Source organism: Fomitopsis serialis, assembly GCF_022376445.1.
Source record: "Fomitopsis serialis strain Sig1Antser10 chromosome Unknown B0H18scaffold_113, whole genome shotgun sequence".
NCBI classification, from domain to species: domain Eukaryota; kingdom Fungi; phylum Basidiomycota; class Agaricomycetes; order Polyporales; family Fomitopsidaceae; genus Fomitopsis; species Fomitopsis serialis.
Window position 1 is genome coordinate 77,764 of NW_025955073.1, and position 20,847 is coordinate 98,610.

The window sequence follows — 20,847 nt, forward strand, 5'->3', positions numbered from 1 at the left end:
TACATCGCTCCTGCGCTCCGTCTCTTGATGGCCGAACTTTCCAAATTTTGGCGGCGTGGTACGTCTGGCTTGTCGCCGCAAATGAGTAGTTGTATCACCCTGGATCATCAATGCATTTGTATGCCTGCCGTTCCCACATGTGCACGCTGCCCGCGGTATGTCCTCGGATCTGTATGTACATACGTACTACGCAACACTTGGCCTGTATCATGGGTGGCCTTCTCGTATGCCAGGACGAGTGCGCGTCATGCCCTCTCATGAAACGACGGCATCGAGAATGGGCAAGTTCCGGGATTCGGGCCGAGGAAGACAAAGGCGATGCGGTTAACTTACGTGAGAGAAGACGGTCCCATCCACTGGCAATTCAAGCCGATTCATCGAGCATGACTCTGGGCGCGCTTCCGCGTCCGCAGGCCAAAGACGCGTCTCCTCGGTCCTATCCCCCTCCACCATTCCCTCCTGCTCCCTCCTCCCCGTCGCCCTCGCTACGCGCGTCCAACGACCTCCATTGTCTGTCCCACGCCCACATAAATAGCACCCAACTCGATGCCCAACGCTAGCTTCCCCGCGAACGCAGACGTCCGCATACGACGACCAGCCCCAGGAGGAGGATCCAGCTTGCGCAGTAGGTCCACCTCGCCCATGGCTTGGAGCGTGTTTGCCGATGCCCCGCCCTGATTGAACCCCACTGATCCCGATCGTCTGTACCCCGCAGCGTCCCCCGCAGCCACAGCCACACGACCCCGCCTCGTCAGGCTCCCGCCCCGCCTCCGACGCAAGGCCGCCACGCGCACGATGGAGGACGACGACTCCGGATGGGAGGCAGACTGGGAGGCCGAGTCGCGCGCGTCGTCCGTCGCTCCTATGCGCGTCGAAGCGACTGGCGACGGGCGCTACATGGTCCACTCCGTGGCCATGGCAGGAAGGAGGGGGCGCAGGACGTGAGCATGCCGATGATGCACCCGTGCTGCCCGTGGACGTCGCGCATGAGATGGAGGCTCGGAACGAGGAGCGACTCGGACGTGTCACGGCGTGCGTCGAAGGTGCGTCCCTATCAGTCCGTTCAAGACTCTCCATATGCTTATGTCCGTACCGTACATCCGCGTTCGGTGCAGAGGAATGCATCGCGCAACGGCGGCGGCTCCTCGAACCCGGTCCGGGTGCGCGACCCCGCCTGCGCAGGTACAACCCGACTACCTCCTCGCTGCGCGTCGATGGCCCACCCAAGATAGCCGTGGCTCGACGCGTCCGTGGGCCCTCTCTGGCGCAACGACGGAGCTCGAAGCCGAGGGCGTACCCGTCTGCTATTGCCTCCGCACAATCGACTCTCACCCTTCCCTCGCCCACGCTACAACTTTGGCCGAGCCCGAGTGCACCCCTTCCTTGCCCGCCGACTCGCTCTCTGCCCTCGCTGCCATCTCCCTTCTATCCCCGCTGCGCCCGACCCAACCCGGCCCCTGGGTCGTGCAGCCCCGCCGACTGGGAGACGGTCTATGCCCGCCTCGCGGAGCACCGCGCCACCCTCGCGCACCTCCAGCGCGCTATGCTCGGCGCGTGGGCCCTCGTGGAGGAGGTCGTCATGCCTGTCATGCGGCATCAGCACGCGGGCTTGCCGTTCGACCGACAGGACCTCATCAGTATCTTTTGCACGGAGGCGCGCTCGCTGCCCGGCAGGAGACCTTCAGAGTCGGTTATCTTGTAAGTCTGCAGATGCTTCGCTGGCGACTGATCCGCGTACAGAGCTTGGGCGGGCCATACGTATCTATCGACCCATAAGTATACCCGTGTATGCTAGTCCTCAATCAATGTCAGGATTAACAACGTTTTCACGTTCCTCACACTGCGGCCCGGGATTACGGGCGCTCAAAGTGGGTGGTTGGCCTGTTCATGCGCCTGCATCAGAGGCGAGACGCGCACCAAGCCTGAAGCTTGAAGCTGAAGACCGCAAGGAGCTTCCAAAACTCGCTAATTCACAGAATGTATCCAGGCCGAGCTCTTCGGGCTCGGAGTGTCGGAGGACAGTGATGTCATTTAAATGGGATTAATATTGAATCACTAATGTATTTTAGATCAACTTAAACCCCATACACTTTTAACCTGATCCTGTGCTAAGCTGTTGCTTAGCCAATAGATTAGCCAAGTAGGATCAGTAGAGCTAATCCACACATGTTAAGCCATAGATTAGCCATAGTTAGTCCATATCTAATCCCATTGTGATCCATTGGTTAGACTTGCTGAGATGCTGCTTAGCCATTGGATTACCCATGGCTAAGTAATATCTGATCCATGTCTTAACCATAGATTAGCCATGCTTAGCTATGACTTAGGCAAGAGATTGACAAGTAAATCAGGCTAAACAAAGTTGGTAGACTTTCAATCTTATCCACTGCTAAGCCACTGCTTAGCTAGCTACTGGATTAGCTTTGCGAAGATCACCAATTGCTGATCATGGTTCGCTTAACTGGAGATAAGACAGTGCTTAGCCACTTGCTAAGCTGTGTCTAATCCACTGAGTTAGATAGTGGCTTCAATGGCCCAAAAATGCGGACACAAGCCTGGTTTGAACTCCTGACCCTGGACACTACTACATAATCACATGATCTAGTTACTTACCTGACACACTTACCACTGCACCACTGGGCCTTTCTACACTACAAAACTGAATGACCCGTATTACATTCTCAGACTACTGGACTTAGGCATTTCACAACACTCTGCCATAGGATGCCCCCTAGTCCAACTTTTTGTGGATTAGCACATACTTTATTCTGGTTAATCTTGTCTGATTAGCAGGTTTGCTCAGAAGTGGTTTTATGAACTGATCAGATTAGGATTGAATTGGATTAGATCAGCAAAACTGATCAGGAGTGGATCAATGAAGGATCAATATAATTTGTTTGATATGGAAAGTGGCTGAATCTGAAAGATTAAGCTAATCCAATGTCAATCTGCAGATTAACCAGAATAAAGTATGTGCTGATCCACAAAAAGTCGGACTAGGGGGGCATCCTATGGCAGAGTGTTGTGAAATGCCTAAGTCCAGTAGTCTGAGAATGTAATACAGGTCATTCAGTTTTGTAGTGTAGAAAGGCCCAGTGGTGCAGTGGTAAGTGTGTCAGGTAAGTAACTAGATCATGTGATTATGTAGTAGTGTCCAGGGTCAGGAGTTCAAACCAGGCTTGTGTCCGCATTTTTGGGCCATTGAAGCCACTATCTAACTCAGTGGATTAGACACAGCTTAGCAAGTGGCTAAGCACTGTCTTATCTCCAGTTAAGCGAACCATGATCAGCAATTGGTGATCTTCGCAAAGCTAATCCAGTAGCTAGCTAAGCAGTGGCTTAGCAGTGGATAAGATTGAAAGTCTACCAACTTTGTTTAGCCTGATTTACTTGTCAATCTCTTGCCTAAGTCATAGCTAAGCATGGCTAATCTATGGTTAAGACATGGATCAGATATTACTTAGCCATGGGTAATCCAATGGCTAAGCAGCATCTCAGCAAGTCTAACCAATGGATCACAATGGGATTAGATATGGACTAACTATGGCTAATCTATGGCTTAACATGTGTGGATTAGCTCTACTGATCCTACTTGGCTAATCTATTGGCTAAGCAACAGCTTAGCACAGGATCAGGTTAAAAGTGTATGGGGTTTAAGTTGATCTAAAATACATTAGTGATTCAATATTAATCCCATTTAAATGCGGAAGATGCGGAGGAAGCTTGGCGCAGGATAATATGACAGGTTCGACGTTGCAGCTCTGATGAATGGCGTGCACGCTGCTCATATCCGCCCTGTTCTTAAAAGGATGTGTTAGAAGACGTCTGGGGGAGAGGCATCCCAACGAAAGCCTCTCCGAGTCCCCAGCCTTCTGCCGCCAAGTTGTGCCATGGCCGCCAAATATCCGGGCGTGTATATCGGGCACGAGGTTGAAAGAGGTGGGACCAGGACCCATATGCCTTCGACCCTTCGCATTGTCGAACGCCCGTCTGCCTTCACTACACAGTCCGCATCTTGCGTAGACCCAAACTGCTCGTCATCTGGGACGCGGCCAGAAGCTTCGGTATGTACAAGCCGCTGAAGGTACCCGCCGAGTCGCTGGGTGTCAAGAGCGAGACTCCGGATCCGCTGCGCCGTGCGCTCCTTCGCTACTAAAAAACCTCGAGCTTCCGACGCAATCACCTCGCTCCTTACACCTGAGCGATCACAGTGGCTGACCGGGACCACTGGCGGATGATCACTGCCCTCGTAAGTCCTCGTCGGAGAGCACTCTGCTCTCACTAGACCCGGACACCATGTCTCTCAGATCTGTAAGCCGTTCTCCTTATCTATCCTGGTTTTGAAGAACATAGCCTTACGGAGCACAAGGTACCACAGAAGTTGTCAACATGGGCACACAGGATCGGACATCTTCCGTTCCGAACTGATGATAGGCATGCGGACGGACTTCGCAGAAGCAGCGCCTGTGAAGCGCGACACGCTCTCACGTACGGTCCAGAAGCATTAATACACTGCCTCAGGCCTTATGCCCAGCTGAGCAAAGCTTCCAAATATCATCGGCGCTTCTTGATGGAGGATAAGGATGAGTGCTGGGACTCGCCCCACATACTGGTTACCCCAACCGCTACCAGACAACTTCAGCTCTGCGCGAAATGGAGTCTTCTTGGACGACTCCCAGTGCTCGAATCGGGTGGACCGATCACAGGTGAGCGTTTATATACATAGGCTGTGAAGACGAACTGGACGACCTGACTGCTGGTAAGGGTGCAAGAATGCTCGAGGCGTCGTCGACTTTTGGATGCCAATGCTAACTGGAGGTGAGCCGCTCTTCTTCTCCGTTGTCTAATACACTGCCAATCACGCGCCATCCAGTACAGTGGAAGTGTCGACAGCCGCTTCGAGGACTTGGGCCCTCACGAACGAGATAGCGAGGTGATCTCCACATAGTCACCTCGATGTCCTGATGTTGACGTTGTGCTAGGGCATATGACGTCGCACATGCACAAGTCGGACGTGCAGAACAGGAATCGCATGACGATCGAGCTCGCATTTGGGCCTACCTCGTCGCCGTCGACGTTGATCAGCATTCACAGATCAAGGGTCTCCATGATGGCTGTACGAACGACAGCGACAACCTGTACGACTTCTTGACGAATACCTTGGGGGTCATCAGGAAAAAACCTTCTCCTGAATGCGGAAGAATAGAGGCAATTTTGTAGGAATAGAAGATAAACAGCATTAATCTTCCTAATATAATAACAGACCATATTCCGTGGTCCCCATGGGTCCGTGTACGAATACTCAGTAATACTCGAGTAATTACAATGTTCTCGTGAGTTTCTGTGGCATGTTTACGCAATAAGTCATGGCTTCTGTGCCGTTCTCGGGACATTCAATGCACATTCACTCTGATGTTCGTTCACACAAAGTCATTAGAAAAAACATAAATGCATTGCCGTGCATGTAATATACTACTACGAGTCTGCGATGTATTATGAGAGGTCCGAGGCCACGAAGACAGGTACTAGGGAGGGAGATAGATGACGAGCATGGCAGTAAAATACGACTAGAGTGACAGTGTCGGTGGGTCTGCGGGTCGACGGGTCACTAAGCGGGTCCGCAGGCAAGTCGGCGCGTGGACGAGTGACCAATCGTGTGGGTGATCACACAAATAGGCAGGTGGCCAGCCGGCCGAGCGGACGAGAGCATGGGCAGGAGGGGGCATGCGAGACAGACTGTGGGCAAGACGGAGTCGGGTGTGTGGGTGTAGAGCGAGATGGTGTGTCCACGAGCATGGGCGCGTAGGTTGCGGGTGACAGGGGCAATAGTTCTCCATGTGAACGTATGTTAGCTGGCTGTCATAGACGGCGAGGAGGTACGCACACGGATCGATGTTTGTCATGATGCGGCAGGCAGGTGCACAATCACAGGTGCGCAGTCAAAACGCCGAGAGCGAACAGTTGTGGAAGCGAGCGCGGAGGACACGCGCAAGAACATGTGAACACGCGGACACAATAGAGCGGGCGTGTGGACGCGAGAGGGCCAATGGGTGGACACGAAAGTGCAAGCAGGCGGGCGCGAGAAGACAGTGGACGGGCGCGAGAAGACAGTGGGCGAGCGTGAGAAGACAGTGGGCGGGCGCAAGAAAGCAAATGGGCAGGCACGAGACGGCAAGTCGGCGGGTGCGAGACGGCAAGTCGGCGGGTGCGAGACGGCGGGCAAGAGGGATGACAAGATGGTGGGCGAGCGAAATGGCGCAAGGAAAACAGTTGGCGGAGCAGAACGCCGGACAGATAGGACATGGTTCAGCGGGCCTCGGCACATTCATAGATAGCAGCAGGGAGATCGTGTTGGTGATGGCTCACCTTTGTATTGCAGATAGGGCCCTTGAGCCTCGCACTCGAACTCTTTCGGCTGCGCGGTCGCTGGATGCGTGTGCCCTCAGTGAGAACGGGTCGGCGGGTGCGAGAGTGAGCTAGGGGCGAGACACTGTGAGAGAGTGCGCAAGCCAGATATATGGACACTCAGGCATTCAACACACAGATTGCAGAAGCAGGATGCAGGCACTGCAGTAGGCACCGTTAATTGCTCGTCAATGTACCTATTTGGCCATGGTAACCGGGAAAAATTAGCAGTAGGGCGAGTAGGTGGGCGAACGAGAGGGCAGCGAGCCAGAATGAGGACATGTGAGCGAGCGAGAGGGTTAGTGGGAGGGCACGCGGGCGAGCAAGCAAGAGAGGGCGGGTGAACGAGTGAGACAGCGGGGGGCGGCGGCGGGCGAGACGGGCGAGAGAGGCTCAGAGTGAGACTGACGTGGCGCTGTGGCGGCGGTCAGATTCGATCGAGATATTGTTTAGGGCAAGCAGCGCTCCCACTTGTGGCGCTGTCTGGCACGTCTGACTCTCTGTCACCCGCTTGTCTGAAGCTGTCGCCCGTCACCTATGTCGCCTGTCTGTGCCCCTTAATCATTGCCCGTCTCCAAACTGTCCTGTCTCACGAGTTACTAAGTACAGTCCCGCCGCGATACAACCATACCCGCCGCTCGCGCGAAAGCGCCGGGCGGTCTGCGTTCGGACAACCACCACCATGCGCGAGGCACTCACGCCGTCCCACACTCCGAATGCGACAAACCCGAGCCGTGACGCAAGGCGGCAAGTCTGAGCACAAGAAGCGAGCACGGTCACAGGAAGAGGGCCAGCAAAACAGATGACGGGCAGGAGTGATGAACGAAAGGGAAGGAAAGCGGTGGCAAGAAACCCGAAGTGAGTCGTTCTTAATGTATCTACTAAGTATCTGTTGCTAGTCGCAATGCTCGAGCAAGTGCATTGACGAGCAACAAGCTCGCGGCCATCCTCTCGCACGTACCATCCTCTCGCAAGCTAGGCGCACTTCGATACGGGCACACCGGACAGTAACACCGTGTAAGTCTGCGACTGCTTAACAGCGAGCAGACACCCTCTCTGGCCCCCGGTGGTGCACCCCTCGATCTTGCTCGCTCGCCCCGCCCTTCTCGCTCGTTCGTTTGTCATTGCGCACTCGTTCGCCCACTCGCCAGCCCACTCTCGGCTTCCGAGTCTCGCCGGCCTGCCCTTGGCTCATCACCGCTCGTCCGCTCGCCCGTTCTTGCCCGCCCACCGAGGTGTTCTCGTCTGCTCACGCTTGCTTTCTTGCGAGCTCGATCGATCGACCGCCCGCCCAGGTGCCTGCCCTCCTGTGCTTGCTTTCCATGCCCACTTTCTCTCGGCTTCTTGCCCTGCACACCCGCTCGTGGACCTACACCGTCTCGCGCGACACTAACACGCTCGCACCCCGTCTTGCTCAGGGTCTCGTCTCGCATCATCATGTGCTCTCCTGCCCGTGCTCTCGTCTGCTCGGTTAGCCGTCATTCAGTCATTCATATGATCGCTCATTTGTACACGCACCGAATTGCCCGCAGACCTGCTTACTTATCCGTGGGTTCGTGGACGACTGAGGAGTGGCTGTCATCGATGACTACGCATACGTGGTGGAGGACTCGATCAATGTGCACTGGCTCGTGTTTTGCATCTAGAACAACGCGCACCGTCGTGCCCCCCTACACGCCTATCACCGTCTTGTCGATCTGAAGTCTGTTTTGGTTGATGAACGTCGATCACTGAATATATCTGAAGTGATCTTCGGGTCATGTGTACTATAGTATGCAGAATCGGATACTAATAGGAGACGCACCAATATATTCTCTTTTCACCACATCTTCGCGAATGAGTCACCTCTGCACGGAAAATTACAATTGTACCACTCGTATTAGTATCATATTATTGACCGCACTCGAACGTCGCATACAATGGTCAATAATACGGAGTGTTATCATGAATGGCGTCAAGAATCCTAACAGTCTACATATTATGGAGAATATCCGTTTGTTCGGTATAATTCCCAGGGAGGTATTTTCCTGATGGTCCCCTGCAGCCAGATTGTTCAGCTCAAGGCCGAGCGGGCGACGCGTACACAGATAATCGATACTTTCTTCTCACACCTCATCGACAATCGAGCCATCAGACCGGGCGATGCGATTGTATTCTACTACACCGGCCATGGCAGTCACAGGAACGTGCCTTCGAGCTGGAGTGATGATGGTCAGCCCGATACTGTCGAACTGTTCCATCCGCACGACGGCGGAAATCCAGACGAGGGGGGTCAGCCAATCATCGGCATTCCAGACCGGACGTTTGGGGGGCTGATGCGCCGGTTGGTTCACGAGAAAGGAGACAACATCGTACGTTCACTCGATACGGCTCTGATTTGCGTCGTATATAGTGACTCGACCTTACTCTACAGGTGGCGGCCTTCGATTGCTGCGATTCTGGAGGCGTGCATAGTAACGGGCCTGCGAGTACTATGAGCACGAGCCTTGGAACGCGGCCCCTCCCAGCAGTAAGCTGGGTGCCCGAGCCTCAAATCGCTATCCCCGAGACACTCGATCAACATCTCTGGGCTTGGCAAGACCCGGACGCAGGCCGTGGTGCGCCGATGATTCCCATCGCACAGTTTGCGTTCTCAGATCCTGCGGCACACTCGCATGTCCTTCTGGCAGCCTGCCCACCGCAACAGACGGCGCAGGGGCATGACATTATCGACAACTCACGTGGGGCGTTTATAGACCTCTGGCTCATGCATATGCGTGAGAAGAAAAGGGAGAGTCTCACCTACGAGCGTGTTGTGGACGCATTGCACAAGCCGGACGATATGGAGCTGCCAGTGTTCGATTCGGGTTCGTCCTTCGCGGCAGGGCAGAAGGCTGATGCCCGCGATGACAACCCGATCCGCCACAAGCATGTCTGGGCGATCGTTGTGGGCATCGACGACTACGCCCATCCAGAGGCTGTCACTCTCCGCGGCGCTGCCGACGATAGCGATGATTTTCATCAGTTCCTCACGAACACCTTGGATGTTCCCTCCGGCCACGTCGTCAGGCTAAATGACAAGGAGGCGACGCGCACCCGGATCCTCGGTGAATTTCTCAGCCACCTCATTCACAATCCCGCCATCGAGCGCGGTGACATGATTGTGTTCTTCTACGCCGGCCACGGCGATTGCAAGAATGCGCCTGCCAGCTGGAATGCGGGAGGTCAGTTCAGCACTATGGCGGAGCTGATCTGTCCGCATGATCAGGGCATGCAAGACCAGGAAGGCAAGACCATTTTCGGCATACCGTCCAGGACGTTTGGAGCGCTGATGCGCCAGCTGGCTCATGTGAAAGGCGATAATATAGTGCGTCCGCTTGTTATGATTTTGGTCTTCCGTAATGACGGGAAGGGTTCAACCTCACGTCGTAGCTGGCCATCTTCGACTGTTACCATCCTGGAGGCATGCACGGTGGCACACCTGCCGATGCCATTAGGTTCTGCTCTGCAGTGCCCCACCTCTCGATTCCCGAGGACCTCGACCAGTACATCTTGGGGCAGGTCCCGATTGCAGGTCGGGCCGCAGCGATGGTCCCTGTTGTTCTCAATATTGATGACGATGACGGTGCTGAAGCCGACGCCGGTTCCGATTCCGAGTCCGAGTCCGAATACTTGGACACGCATGTCCTCATTGCGGCCTGCGGGAGGAATCAGACAGCGCATGAGTTTATCATCGACGGCGTGCCGCACGGATGGTTCACATACAACTTAGTCAAGTTCTTGCGCATGAACGAAGAACGCCCTGACTTCACGTACGCCGATCTCGAGGAGGCGTTCCGAGGACCGAACCTACCGGTGATGCCCCAGCGGCCCGTGCACAGCCAGACTCCAGAGTGTTCGGGACCACTCAGATACCGACGGCTATGGAGCACCGTGACCGAGATGGACAAGGTGCCTAGGGTTGCAAGGACCTTCCCCATCAGGTATGACCCGGAGGGTGGGTTCCTCTTCATCAGAGCAAAGGACGGCGACAACATCGTCCAGGGCATTCACTTCACCGTGGAGATTCCGCCGGAGTTGCAGAGCCGCCCCGAACTCATCGGGCTGGAACACCTCAAGCTCACCGCGGACACTTTCGGCGTCAAGGGGTGTGTCTTTCAGTGTGACACGTACGAGAGGGTGCCCCGTGATGTGGGTGGAGCTCTGATTGGGAAAGGCGCCACGGTCTGCACTGAGTAAGTGATATCGTCCGATTCGGGCCGCCTCGAATGTGCGCACCTTCACTTCCATGGCGGATTGCGGCATGCTGTCAAGTCTAACCTTCGGATCTTCAGAGCCTGACTCCCGATGATGATCGTCGATTGGGCTGTTCGGACGTGTTGTTACCCTTATTTACGGGTTGTGTTCTGAATTTGCTATCTTCCTGTACTAAACCTCTCGTTTACAAGATGTCCTCACTGTTCGAAACTCGTCCGGCTTCCGACACAGATTCGGCATTGAATGTGCGCGGACGCGTAGAGCCTGACAATGCCGTGCCAGGATGGCGTGGCGAGCTCGCGATCCCAGCCAAGACGACATGATGATTGCCTTGAAGGCACATATGTGGGCCGTCTGGGAGTATGCCCAAGTGTCCTTGTCAGGTTGAAGGCTCCCTTCGACTTGCATATGCTCAACTCGAAATAGCACAGGGGAGAGGATGTCCGACTTGCGGGTCTGCAGGTGCTTCGCTGGCGGCTGATCCGCATATAGAGAGCCTGGGGGGGCCATACGCGTCTATTGACCCATATACCCGTGTATGCTAGCACTGAACTCGATAACGAAGTCAACTTCAAGGTCGCGCAGAGGAAGATCGGGCTCGCAGGTATTGGTTCAACACGACTTGGCGAACGCCGCAATCTTGTCAGAGGATCGACCCTTCTGTGGCTTGCTGAGTATGCCAGCGCCCTGCGCTCGACGAGGCAGTTTCAACTGCGGCGAAACGTATGATTAAGCATTACGACGTCGTGCACTACTCACAGCAAAACACCGTATTTGGTCTGTAGAGCCTCTGTGCCAAAGTCCGTCAACTCGGGAGAACGCTGGCGGGCCTTGCATGCAGATCGATCGCTCCCCAGCCGAAAAGTCCGAAGACTGCTTGTCAGCTCCTTCTCAAGCGTCTTCAGGTCCTCCAAGATCGCGAGCGGCAAGCCCGGCGGTGGTGCCTAGGGGTAGATCTTACCATGGGACGCGCTAGCAGGCACACTGGACCGGAACATCGGATCCACATGGGGACTGAGGTGCTCCGCACGCCAGAGCACCCGCAGCACTTCCTCGCGGTCCCGACGACCCCGGTGGATCCCTAATCAAGACCGTGACCAGATGGATATGACAGGTCGCGCGTAGGACTTAGCTGCAGCGCATCCTCTAATTCGTGAACGCCGGCATCGGGGCTGGAATCTGGGACGGGGAGCCTCGTTGGGGTTCCGGGCGTGTGCACGATAGATCAAGGTCAACAACGCTGTTTCGGAATGTAAGTATCGTACCGGTGGCTTTCACCGGGATTTTCAGGCGCGGTCTTGAACATTTGATTCGCCCTCGTTGCTCTGCCTTCTCCGAGTCCTAGCGTCGTGGGGAGGTGGTCCGTGAGCACGTCAAGCGTTGACACCGACTGCGAGTCGGTCTGACGTTGAAGGCGGACTGTGAGAGACTGTGCGAGACTCGAAGTCCGGCGAGCGCGCGTGACGTGTCGTGGCTGAGGCGCTTAGCACTTCTCACGACATGTACAAGCCATTCTCTGCCGATTCTCTGTCCCTCCCAAGTCCCTCCCCATTCTCCGTCTCTCCCCGTGTCTTTCGATTCGAACGCAGCGCTTGCGTGGCTCTGGTAAGCCGCAGCATGATTATGTGGGCTCGAACTCACTCACCGCGCATGACGGACCGGTTCTGAGCGACAGGATTGCGCCGAGCGCGACAAGAGTGGAACGAAGAGGCAAGGGTAGCATGAGAGGAAGGCGAAGAAACACAGGTATGAGCACCTAGGAAGAGTGTGGGAAGGCTCGACGGTATGGTCGTTGTACTTACTACCCTTCTCGTTCGCTCACAAGCCGCAACGCACTTGCGCGTCGACCTGGCGGTCAGTTGCTCTCTCTCGCCTACCTACAAGCGTGTTACCAACAAGCTCGTCCACCCATCTGCTTTCTTGCATGCTCGCCTGCCTGCCAGCCATCTGTCACGCCCCCGCCTGTCTGGTCACTGGTCAGAGTCGCCCCTCTTGCACACTCCTCTCGCATCCGACACTCTCCGCCCTACTCTGCCAATGGGGCCTTTTTCTCGCCTGCCTTGCCTTGCCTGCATAGTACTCGTGCTTTCAGCCTTCCGCCCTCTTACATGCTCACTCTCGACTTCTCGTCCCCTCCCTGTCTTGCTCTCGCGCGTCCTCTCGACCTCACTCTCGACCGCTAGCGTCGTCTCAATGGCTCGATTTCTCATACACTCACCCTCTCGCCTGCCCGTGCGCTCGCCCATCTCTGATTTCACCTGCTCACTCGGTGGCTTGTCGATTCTCTGGCTCACCCCCCTGGCTCTCGCCTGATCACCTGCTCTCGCTACTCTCACATGCCCCTGCATCATCTCACCCGCGCAACCTCTCGCTTGCGCAACCTCTCGCCCGTGCAATCTCTCGTCTGCTCACCCTCTCGCCTGTGCACCCTCTCGCTCGCACACGCACGCCCTCTCGCTCGCACACGGTCTCGCTCGTACTCTTGCTCGCGCATCTGCTCGCGCGCTCGCTAGTCCACACCCGCGCAAAAGTCTTACCCGCTCTGGTCACTGGTGGGCCTGTATACATGCGGGTACGAGTACAATAGGGATTGATTACGAGTAGTATATATCACGAGTAGCTCTACCAATGAGTCGCGTTGCCTGTGTTTGTATCGTATTGGATCGCTGTCGGTACATTATAATGAATCTCATGTTTTCTCGTACCTATGCGTCTGTGCAGAATGTGCTGCGAACACTAAGAATGAACACAATGATCCATATAATAGTGAGGAACCCTGCTGCTAACACGACTGCATTCGGCACAATATCCTGTTATTCGTGAGTCGACCTCCGGACCATAGCGAATAAACCACTACTACAGCGAACAAAAGAATGGTTACAATTACTCATTGTTCGCTGTAATACTACGACATTCGTTGTTATTCCCAAAAGAGGGTTTTCCTGATGGGCCGGCCACAGCTACCCAATCTGCGGACAAGGGTTCACCCAAATTCGTTGCCTATCCACGCTTCGCTACCCAATACCGGACAAGGGTTTGGGTCGATTTTGGCTCTGCTACCCAATATCCGTTCGTACCCTTAGGGGAGTCGCCGGGGACCTTCGAGTGCTCCCTCGGAGTCCTAATAACTTTCAGATGGGTTTTTCGCTCTCCGACCGGCAGCCTCCGCGGGTGCAGCCACAATGGAACCGAGACTACGCGTCGTCGCCCCCGCTTCCTCCCCTGTGATTTGGGCCGTCCTTGTTGCTGTCAACGTCTATGCCCACAGAGGGATTAACGCCCTCCGCGGCGCCGTCAACGACAGCAGCGATTTCTACGACTTCCTCACCAACACCTTGAATGTCCCTTCCAGCAACATTATCCGACTCAACGACGAGGAGGCGACGCGCACCCGCATTCTCGATGTGTTCTTCAGACATCTCATTAACAACTTCGCTATCGAGCGCGGCGACACGATCGTATTCTATTATGCAGGCCATGGCGACCGCAGGATAGCTCCTGCCGGTTGGAACACGACAGGTCAGCTCGGCACGATGGTAGTCTCCCCAGGCAGATGTAGACTAATTCCTTCACCTTCGTGCCTCAGGATATCCCACGATGGTGGAGTTGATCTGTCCGCATGACGAGGGCATGCAAGACCATGCAGGCAGGCCCATCGTTGGTATCCCTTCCCGGACATTTGGTGGGCTGATGCGTCGGTTGGCTCATGAGAAAGGCGACAATATCGTACGTCTGCTCAATAGTTCTTTGATCTACCCTGTAGTGACAGGAGGGTCGTTCGGCCATACTTTGCAGGTGGCTGTGTTCGACTGCTGCCATTCAGGAGGCATGCATCGTGGACCTGCCAGTGCCGGTAGGACGCGATATTTGTCTGCAGAAAGCTCAATACCCCACTTTCCGATCCCTGAAGACCTTGATCAGGAAATCTGGGCCTGGCAGGACCCGGACGCAGGCCGTGGTGTAGCGGTGGTCCCTGTCGTGCAGCCCGACTCCGGATTCTCGACATTGGAGGCGCGTTCACATGTCCTTCTCGCAGCCTGCGCGCCGGATCAAATGGCGCAGGAGCATATCATTCTCGGCAAGCCACGCGGGGTGTTCACGTACCTCTTGCTCACGCACATGCGGATGAGGCTCAGGGAGGGCCTTACGTACGCGCGTCTCGTGAACGCGCTGCGGAAACAGGACCATCTCGGGCTCTGGGGCCCCGGAGCACCACTCCCAGTGATGGTGTGGCACTTGCAGACTCCGGTGTGCCTGGGACACAACAAGCACCGACGCTTGTTCACCGCGGTCGAGGAAATGGAAGCTGCGAGCACCTTCCCGATCAGATATGATTATGGGCTCCTCTTCGTCGGAGCAGGCTACTGCAACAACATTGCCAAAGGCACGTTGTTCATCGTGGAGGTTCCGGCTGAGTTGCAGGACCGTCTCAAACTGCAACCACTCGTGCTCACCGCGGAAAGCGTCGGTGATGCTCATTGCACCGTTCAGTGTGGCGCGTACGATAGAGTGCCACCGGAGATCGGTAGAGCGCTGAATGGGAAAGACGCTGTAGTCTGCACCAACGCTGCCAAGTTCTCACGAATGTGCGTGCCTCTGATTGTGATATGTTGTCGAGTGTCTAACTTTTAAGTCTTGCGCCAGGCGGTGACCGTCGTTCGGGCAACTCGAACCCATTGTTATTTCTCTGCGGCTTGTGTGTCTCCCATATGTAACATATCTATCGTCTCATTCGTCCATTCATTGTCATTGCAATCCTCAATGAGCGCGGAACCGATGTAGAGCCCGACAAAGACCGCGTCAGGATGACGTCGCGAGTCCGTGGTCAAAGTGAAGACGGTCAGATGATCCTTGATGACACTCGTGTGGATCATCTGGACCTACGTGATGCGTCTCTATCAGGCTCGCGCTGGTTTTTTGCAGATGGTCCACCCGAAATAGGTATTATTTATGAACAAGAACCCATCTACTCACTCGATGCGAAATTACGCTGACGGGGTTTCTGGGCGCGTGACCTAAATGGCCTTCGGCTTGCTCATACGCGGCGGTTAAAGCTCAAAGGTGCAGTGAACTTCTGCGCGCTCAGCGTATTGCTGCCAGCGGATTCGTGCGTCGTCGTGCCTACTCCTTTACACCTCCCTGCGCGCAGCTAAAGGTGACAACCCGGGTTTGCTTGTACTTGCCCAGGCTTTTGACTGCTATAGTCAGTCTGTGCGCTGTGCCCCGTCTTCTGTACTTATTGGGAGTCCCTATCTGCTCGATAAACCGTCATGTGTGACCAGAACTGACTGCTCTTCAGGGTCTTATAATCAACGCATTACAACCATGCCTCCGGCTCTCAGCGAACAAGGCATGGCGCGAAGATGCTGATCGACGGAAGGGCTTTCACACAAGGGTCATAAGAATGGGGGCGCAGCGGCCGTATCAGGCGCATCCCTTGTTGCTAGGAGTGTGTGCGCGAAGAGAAGGCCGAAGGATCGGCGACTCGTGATCCACTCTGTGGATAATTGCTGCGTATCGCAGGTACGTGCCTTCCGCACAGTTCAAGCACAGCGACATTTCATAGATGACGCGTACGGCGGCATCAGTCGTCTCTTGGTCGTCTCCCCGATCTTGTGCATCGTGCCTCGCCAGTGTGTTTTGGCTATGCAAGGCTATCGGTATCAAGTGCGGCCCACGATGCGTCGCCGTCGCCGTCGCCCGCACGCTTCTTGACGGCTGTATACCGCACAGTGATTGTACTACTCGCCGGCACTCAGTCGACTAGCACTGGCACCCGGAACTCGTATCTCAAGAACGATCTCTGAGTGTATCGGGAGGTCGACGAACTGAAACAGCTCATACATGGTGCTTGCAGCCGTGCTGATGGCGATCGACGAATCAGATCGAGTGGGTCCATGATTGTGGAAACTCATGGTGCGTGCTCGCATCCTTTTCATCGCGAGCCTCTGCACTGAGGTCCTGCATTAGACCAATCCTGCGGCTGACGACCATCCCGCGATCAACACCGCCAATCGCGTACAGATCCTCCTCCGCGTACGCACCCTCTCATTCCCGTCCCATCCACGGACCGTTTCCGCCTCCTCCGGCGCACTCCAACATCCAGCCCATCGCCGCGCCCGACCTTGCAGGGTTCGTAGGTTCGACATATGTCCGCTCCGAGAGTTCCCCGATATGTCCCGTCTTCCCGACTTTCCGACAGGATACTTGGTATATATGGGAGAGCAGGGCGCGACGCAAGGCGCGCGGGAGGGGCCTGACCGACGGGACCTCATACGCCAGGTTCCTCAACGGTCGCGCGCTCCCGGCTTGGACAGGCGTGGTGTACTAGTAAGGTAGAGACTTGATGGAAGGAGAGAGAAGAAAAGGATGAGGAGGCGGTGACCCGTGCGTAGTGCGCCGGTCTTATCTTTCGACTTCCTTTCCTATCAGGTTCTGATGCGCTCTCTAGTATATACGGCAAGGGTGCTGTCCCCGATCGCTGCAGTTTTGTCTCCATGAAGTCAAGCATCGTCTCTTGCACCGGTCTGCACAGTTTCCTAGTATCGCACGGGTGTCCCCAGGATGCAGGGTACCCAAGCTTCCCCCCGCTCTACATATTGTTGGTACGTCTCCAATTCGGTTTGCACATCCGCCGCCGAACGTGCTTTTCGTACGGAATGAAGTCATCGTGGACGACTCACATTGCTCGGCGGGGCGGCAAGAACCTTAGGTGAGCTGTCGTAGACTGACAATGCAAACCGGACGAGCTGACCGCCGTGAAGGGTGAGAGAATGCTTGAAGCGTCGTCGACTATTCGAAGCCTACACCAAGCGGAGGTGCGCTACTTTACTTTGTTTTCATCCCTTCGCCGAGATCCCTGATCATACTTGATCCAGTAGAGCGAAAGGGTCGGCCGTCCGTTCGGGGACACGGACCCTCGCCAATGAGATCCCCAGGTGCGGTTCATACGGTCATACCAATCTCTTGATATTGACATTACCTTAGAGCCTGCGCGATAGAGGAAACACGACGTTCGGCCCAGAATCCGCATGGCGATCCAGTTCGCATCTGGGCTCTTGTCGTCGCCATCGACGTCTATCAGCATCCCCAGATAAAAAATCTCCGTGGATGTGTGAACGACAGCGACGACTTCTGCGATTACCTCACGAACACCTTGAGGGTTCCTGACAACCAGATCGTCCGGCTGACGAACGAGAGGGCGACGCGTACACACATCATCGACACTTTCTTCTCCCACCTTATTAACAACCCAGCCATCGAACGGGGCGACGCAATCGTTGTCTACTACGCAGGCCATGGCGATCGCATGGATGCGCCTTCGAGCTGGGGCGCCGATGGTCGACTGAATATGGTCGAGCTGATCTGCGCGCACGACGAGGGCATGCCAGACGAGAGAGATCAGCTAACCATCGGCATCCCAGACCGGACATTTGGAGGCCTGATGCGCCGGCTGGCTCACGCGAAGGGAGACAACATTGTACGTTCATTTGATGCTCCATGTTTCGTTGTGATAATGTTCATACTCATTGGCTCTGCTTTACAGGTGGCTATCTTCGATTCCTGCCATTCCGGAGGGATGCATCGTGGCGGGCCTGCCGGCGACAGCGTCAGTGAGACACGGCACCTACCAGCAACAAGCTCAGTTCCCCGGCCTCCCATCCCCGAGACACTCGATCAACACATCTGGGCCTGGCAAGACCCAGATGCAGGTCGTGCTGCAACGATGGTCCCTGTTGCGCAACCCGAGACCGGATTCTCAGGTCCAGAGGCGCGCTCGCACGTTCTCCTCGCCGCCTGCCAACCGCATCAGACGGCGCAGGAGCACATCATTGGCGGGATGTCGCGCGGTGTGTTCACATTCCACTTGTTGGCGTACATGCGGATGAAGCACGGGGAGGACCTGACGTACGCACGTCTCGTGGACGCACTGCGGAAGCCGGACGGCGTAGATCTACGGTTCCCGGGGACGCTGCAGTGGATGGCGGGCCAGACCCCGCTGTGCATTGGGCGGAACAAGTACCGACTGCTGTTCACGACGCACGAGGTACCGGCAGCTGCAAGCACTTTCCCCGTCAGATATGACAAGGGCTTGCTCTACGTCGGAGCAGGCTACCGCAACAACGTCGTCAAGGGCACGCGATTCATCGTGGAGGTTCCGCCGGAGTTGCACATTCGCCTCAAAACCCGACGCGTCGTACTTACGGCGGAGAGCGTCGGTGACGAGGAGTGCACGGTTGGGTATGGCACGTCCGGTGACAGGGTTCCGCGGGAGATTGGTAGAGCGCTCGAAGGGAAAGAGGCTGTGGTCTGCACGTCCAACTTGTGGCTGTGGGCAGGCGTCAACGAAGGCGGACTCTTTTTTCTTTTTTTTCTAGCGTCAGTTCCCCATGCAGTACCGACCCCTTCCATTTCCGGGCGGCGGAGTGCTACATACGTCGCTCCTGCGCTCCGTCTCTAGATGGTCGATGTGGCGGGGTGGTACGCGCCTTTAATACCTCAGAGACTTCTTGTCCCCTCACATGAACAGTCATCTCAACTTATATCTATCCCTGTATCATCAGTGTGCCGTCCCCTTGAGCGTGTCTACCTACTGAGTGACTGAGCACTGTGGATTGAGGGCTTTCCGCAACGATATGCTCTGTTCCGGGATCCGTATGCACATGCTACGCAACGCTTGGCTCGCATCATGGAGATCATGCACATGGGTGGCCTTCGCGAACGCCACGACGAGTGCGCCATGCCCCCCACAACCACCGTACATATTGAGGATTGGCGCGTTCCGGGATTCGGGCCGAGGAAGACATAACCGAGGCGAAAGAAGACCCATCCCATTCATCGAGCATGACTCTGAGCGCGCTTCCGCGTCCGCAGGCCAAAGACGTCGACGCGTCCCTCTCCCCTCCTGCTCGGTCCTCCCGTCGCCCTCGCTACGCGGCGCGTCCAACGACTGCCATTGTCTTCAGGGACGCCCGCGCCCACATAAATAGCGATGCCCAACTCTAGCTGCGGCGCGGACGCCGACGTCCACATACGAAACTCGGCCTCAGGAGGAGGGTCCAGCTTGCGCAGTAGGTCCTCGCCCTTGGCCTGGGGGGGCTTGCCGACTCCTCGCCCTGATCCCGATCGTCCGTACCCCGCAGCCACAGCCACACCACCCCGCCTCGTCAGGCTCCCACCCCACCTCCGACGCAAGGCCGCCGCGTGCACGATGGACGAGGACGACTCCGGATGGGAGGCAGACTGGGAGGCCGAGTCGCGCGCGTCGTCCGTCGCTCCTATGCGCGTCGAAGCGACTGGCGACGGGCGCCATGGCCCGCTCCGTGGCCACGCCGGCAGGAAGGAGGGGGCGCAGGACGTGAGCATGCCCATGATGGCTCACCCGCCGATGGTTTACGCCCCCACCGAGCCGGCCATACACCCGCCCGTGCTCCCCGTGGACGTCGCGCGTGACATGGAGGCGAGGCAGGAGGAGCGACGCGTCACAGCGCGCGTCGAAGGTGCGTCCCTATTAGTTAATGTGCAAGACCCTCCATATGTTTATGTCCGTACTGCATCTGCGTTCGATGCAGAGGAATGCCTCGCGCGACGGCGGCGGCTCGAGTCGGGCCCCGGCACGCGACCGCGCCTGCGCAGGTACAACCCCGACTACCTCCTTGCCGCGCGTCGGTGGCACGCCCAGGACCGTCGTGGCTCAGCGCATTCTTGGAGCCTCTCGGGCGCGACGACGGAGCTCTACGCCGAGGGAGCCCCCGTCTGCCAACATTGCCTCCTCAGCATCAACTCGCACCCTTCCCCCGCCCACGCCACCTCCCTGCCCGAAGCCGACTGCATCACCTCCCTGCCCACCGACCCCCTCTCCGCCCTCGCCTCCCTCTCCCTCCCATCGCCGCCGCCCCCGAACCCCAACCTGTCCCCTGCGGACTGGGAGACCGTCTACGCCCACCTCGCGGAGCACCGCGCGACCCTCGCACACCTCCAGCGCGCCGCCGCCGACGCGGAGCGCGCCATGCTCGGTGCGTGGGCCCTCGTGGAGGAGGTCGTCATGCCCGTCGTGCGGCGCCAGCGTGCGGGCTTGTCGGCGGAGCGATGCGGGGGGTGAGCGAGTCGGGGTTTGGCTTTCAAGGGAGGAGTACATTGGGATGGTGCTGGATTACGAGGGACAAACTGCTCGTGTGGTGAGGGCGTGACCGGACTTGATTTCTT

General features: G+C 56.6%; 4 protein-coding genes across 4 annotated transcripts; 2 read left to right on the top strand and 2 right to left on the bottom strand.

The window, feature by feature from the left end:
- Positions 1 to 3,890: 3,890 nt before the first annotated feature.
- Positions 3,891 to 5,320, top strand: B0H18DRAFT_958724 (uncharacterized protein; the record flags this gene model as incomplete). The annotated part of the gene is made up of 7 exons (XM_048042719.1): positions 3,891 to 3,939; positions 4,008 to 4,136; positions 4,212 to 4,249; positions 4,535 to 4,706; positions 4,727 to 4,759; positions 4,983 to 5,116; positions 5,264 to 5,320. 7 exons carry the CDS (start codon positions 3,891 to 3,893, stop codon positions 5,318 to 5,320), a joined length of 612 nt encoding a protein of 203 aa, XP_047887866.1.
- A 665-nt stretch (positions 5,321 to 5,985) lies between these two features.
- Positions 5,986 to 6,770, bottom strand: B0H18DRAFT_1037543 (uncharacterized protein). The gene is made up of 3 exons (XM_048030405.1): positions 6,615 to 6,770; positions 6,162 to 6,491; positions 5,986 to 6,118 (listed from the first exon to the last, which is right to left on the bottom strand). The coding sequence occupies exons 1-2, from the start codon at positions 6,685 to 6,687 to the stop codon at positions 6,307 to 6,309; spliced, it is 258 nt and encodes an 85-aa protein (XP_047887867.1). The 5' UTR covers positions 6,688 to 6,770; the 3' UTR covers positions 5,986 to 6,118; positions 6,162 to 6,306.
- A 5,618-nt stretch (positions 6,771 to 12,388) lies between these two features.
- On the bottom strand, positions 12,389 to 13,085 carry B0H18DRAFT_1037551 (uncharacterized protein). The gene is made up of 3 exons (XM_048030406.1): positions 13,056 to 13,085; positions 12,612 to 12,982; positions 12,389 to 12,424 (listed from the first exon to the last, which is right to left on the bottom strand). Exon 2 carries the CDS (start codon positions 12,885 to 12,887, stop codon positions 12,612 to 12,614), a length of 276 nt encoding a protein of 91 aa, XP_047887868.1. The 5' UTR covers positions 12,888 to 12,982; positions 13,056 to 13,085; the 3' UTR covers positions 12,389 to 12,424.
- Positions 13,086 to 13,823: 738 nt separating this feature from the next.
- Positions 13,824 to 15,401, top strand: B0H18DRAFT_939084 (caspase domain-containing protein; the record flags this gene model as incomplete). The annotated part of the gene is made up of 4 exons (XM_048041850.1): positions 13,824 to 14,160; positions 14,228 to 14,367; positions 14,437 to 15,227; positions 15,286 to 15,401. 4 exons carry the CDS (start codon positions 13,824 to 13,826, stop codon positions 15,290 to 15,292), a joined length of 1,275 nt encoding a protein of 424 aa, XP_047887869.1. The 3' UTR covers positions 15,293 to 15,401.
- Between the last annotated feature and the right edge of the window lie 5,446 nt (positions 15,402 to 20,847).

Coding starts and splice junctions, on each gene's coding strand:
- B0H18DRAFT_1037543 (XM_048030405.1), bottom strand. CDS start 6,687: ATGTCCTCATTCTGGCTCGCTGCCCTCTCGTTCGCCCACCTACTCGCC. Junction 6,492..6,614: donor GCTAATTTTTCCCGGTTACC/ATGGCCAAATAG, acceptor CACTCTCTCACA/GTGTCTCGCCCCTAGCTCAC.
- B0H18DRAFT_1037551 (XM_048030406.1), bottom strand. CDS start 12,887: ATGGGCGAGCGCACGGGCAGGCGAGAGGGTGAGTGTATGAGAAATCGA.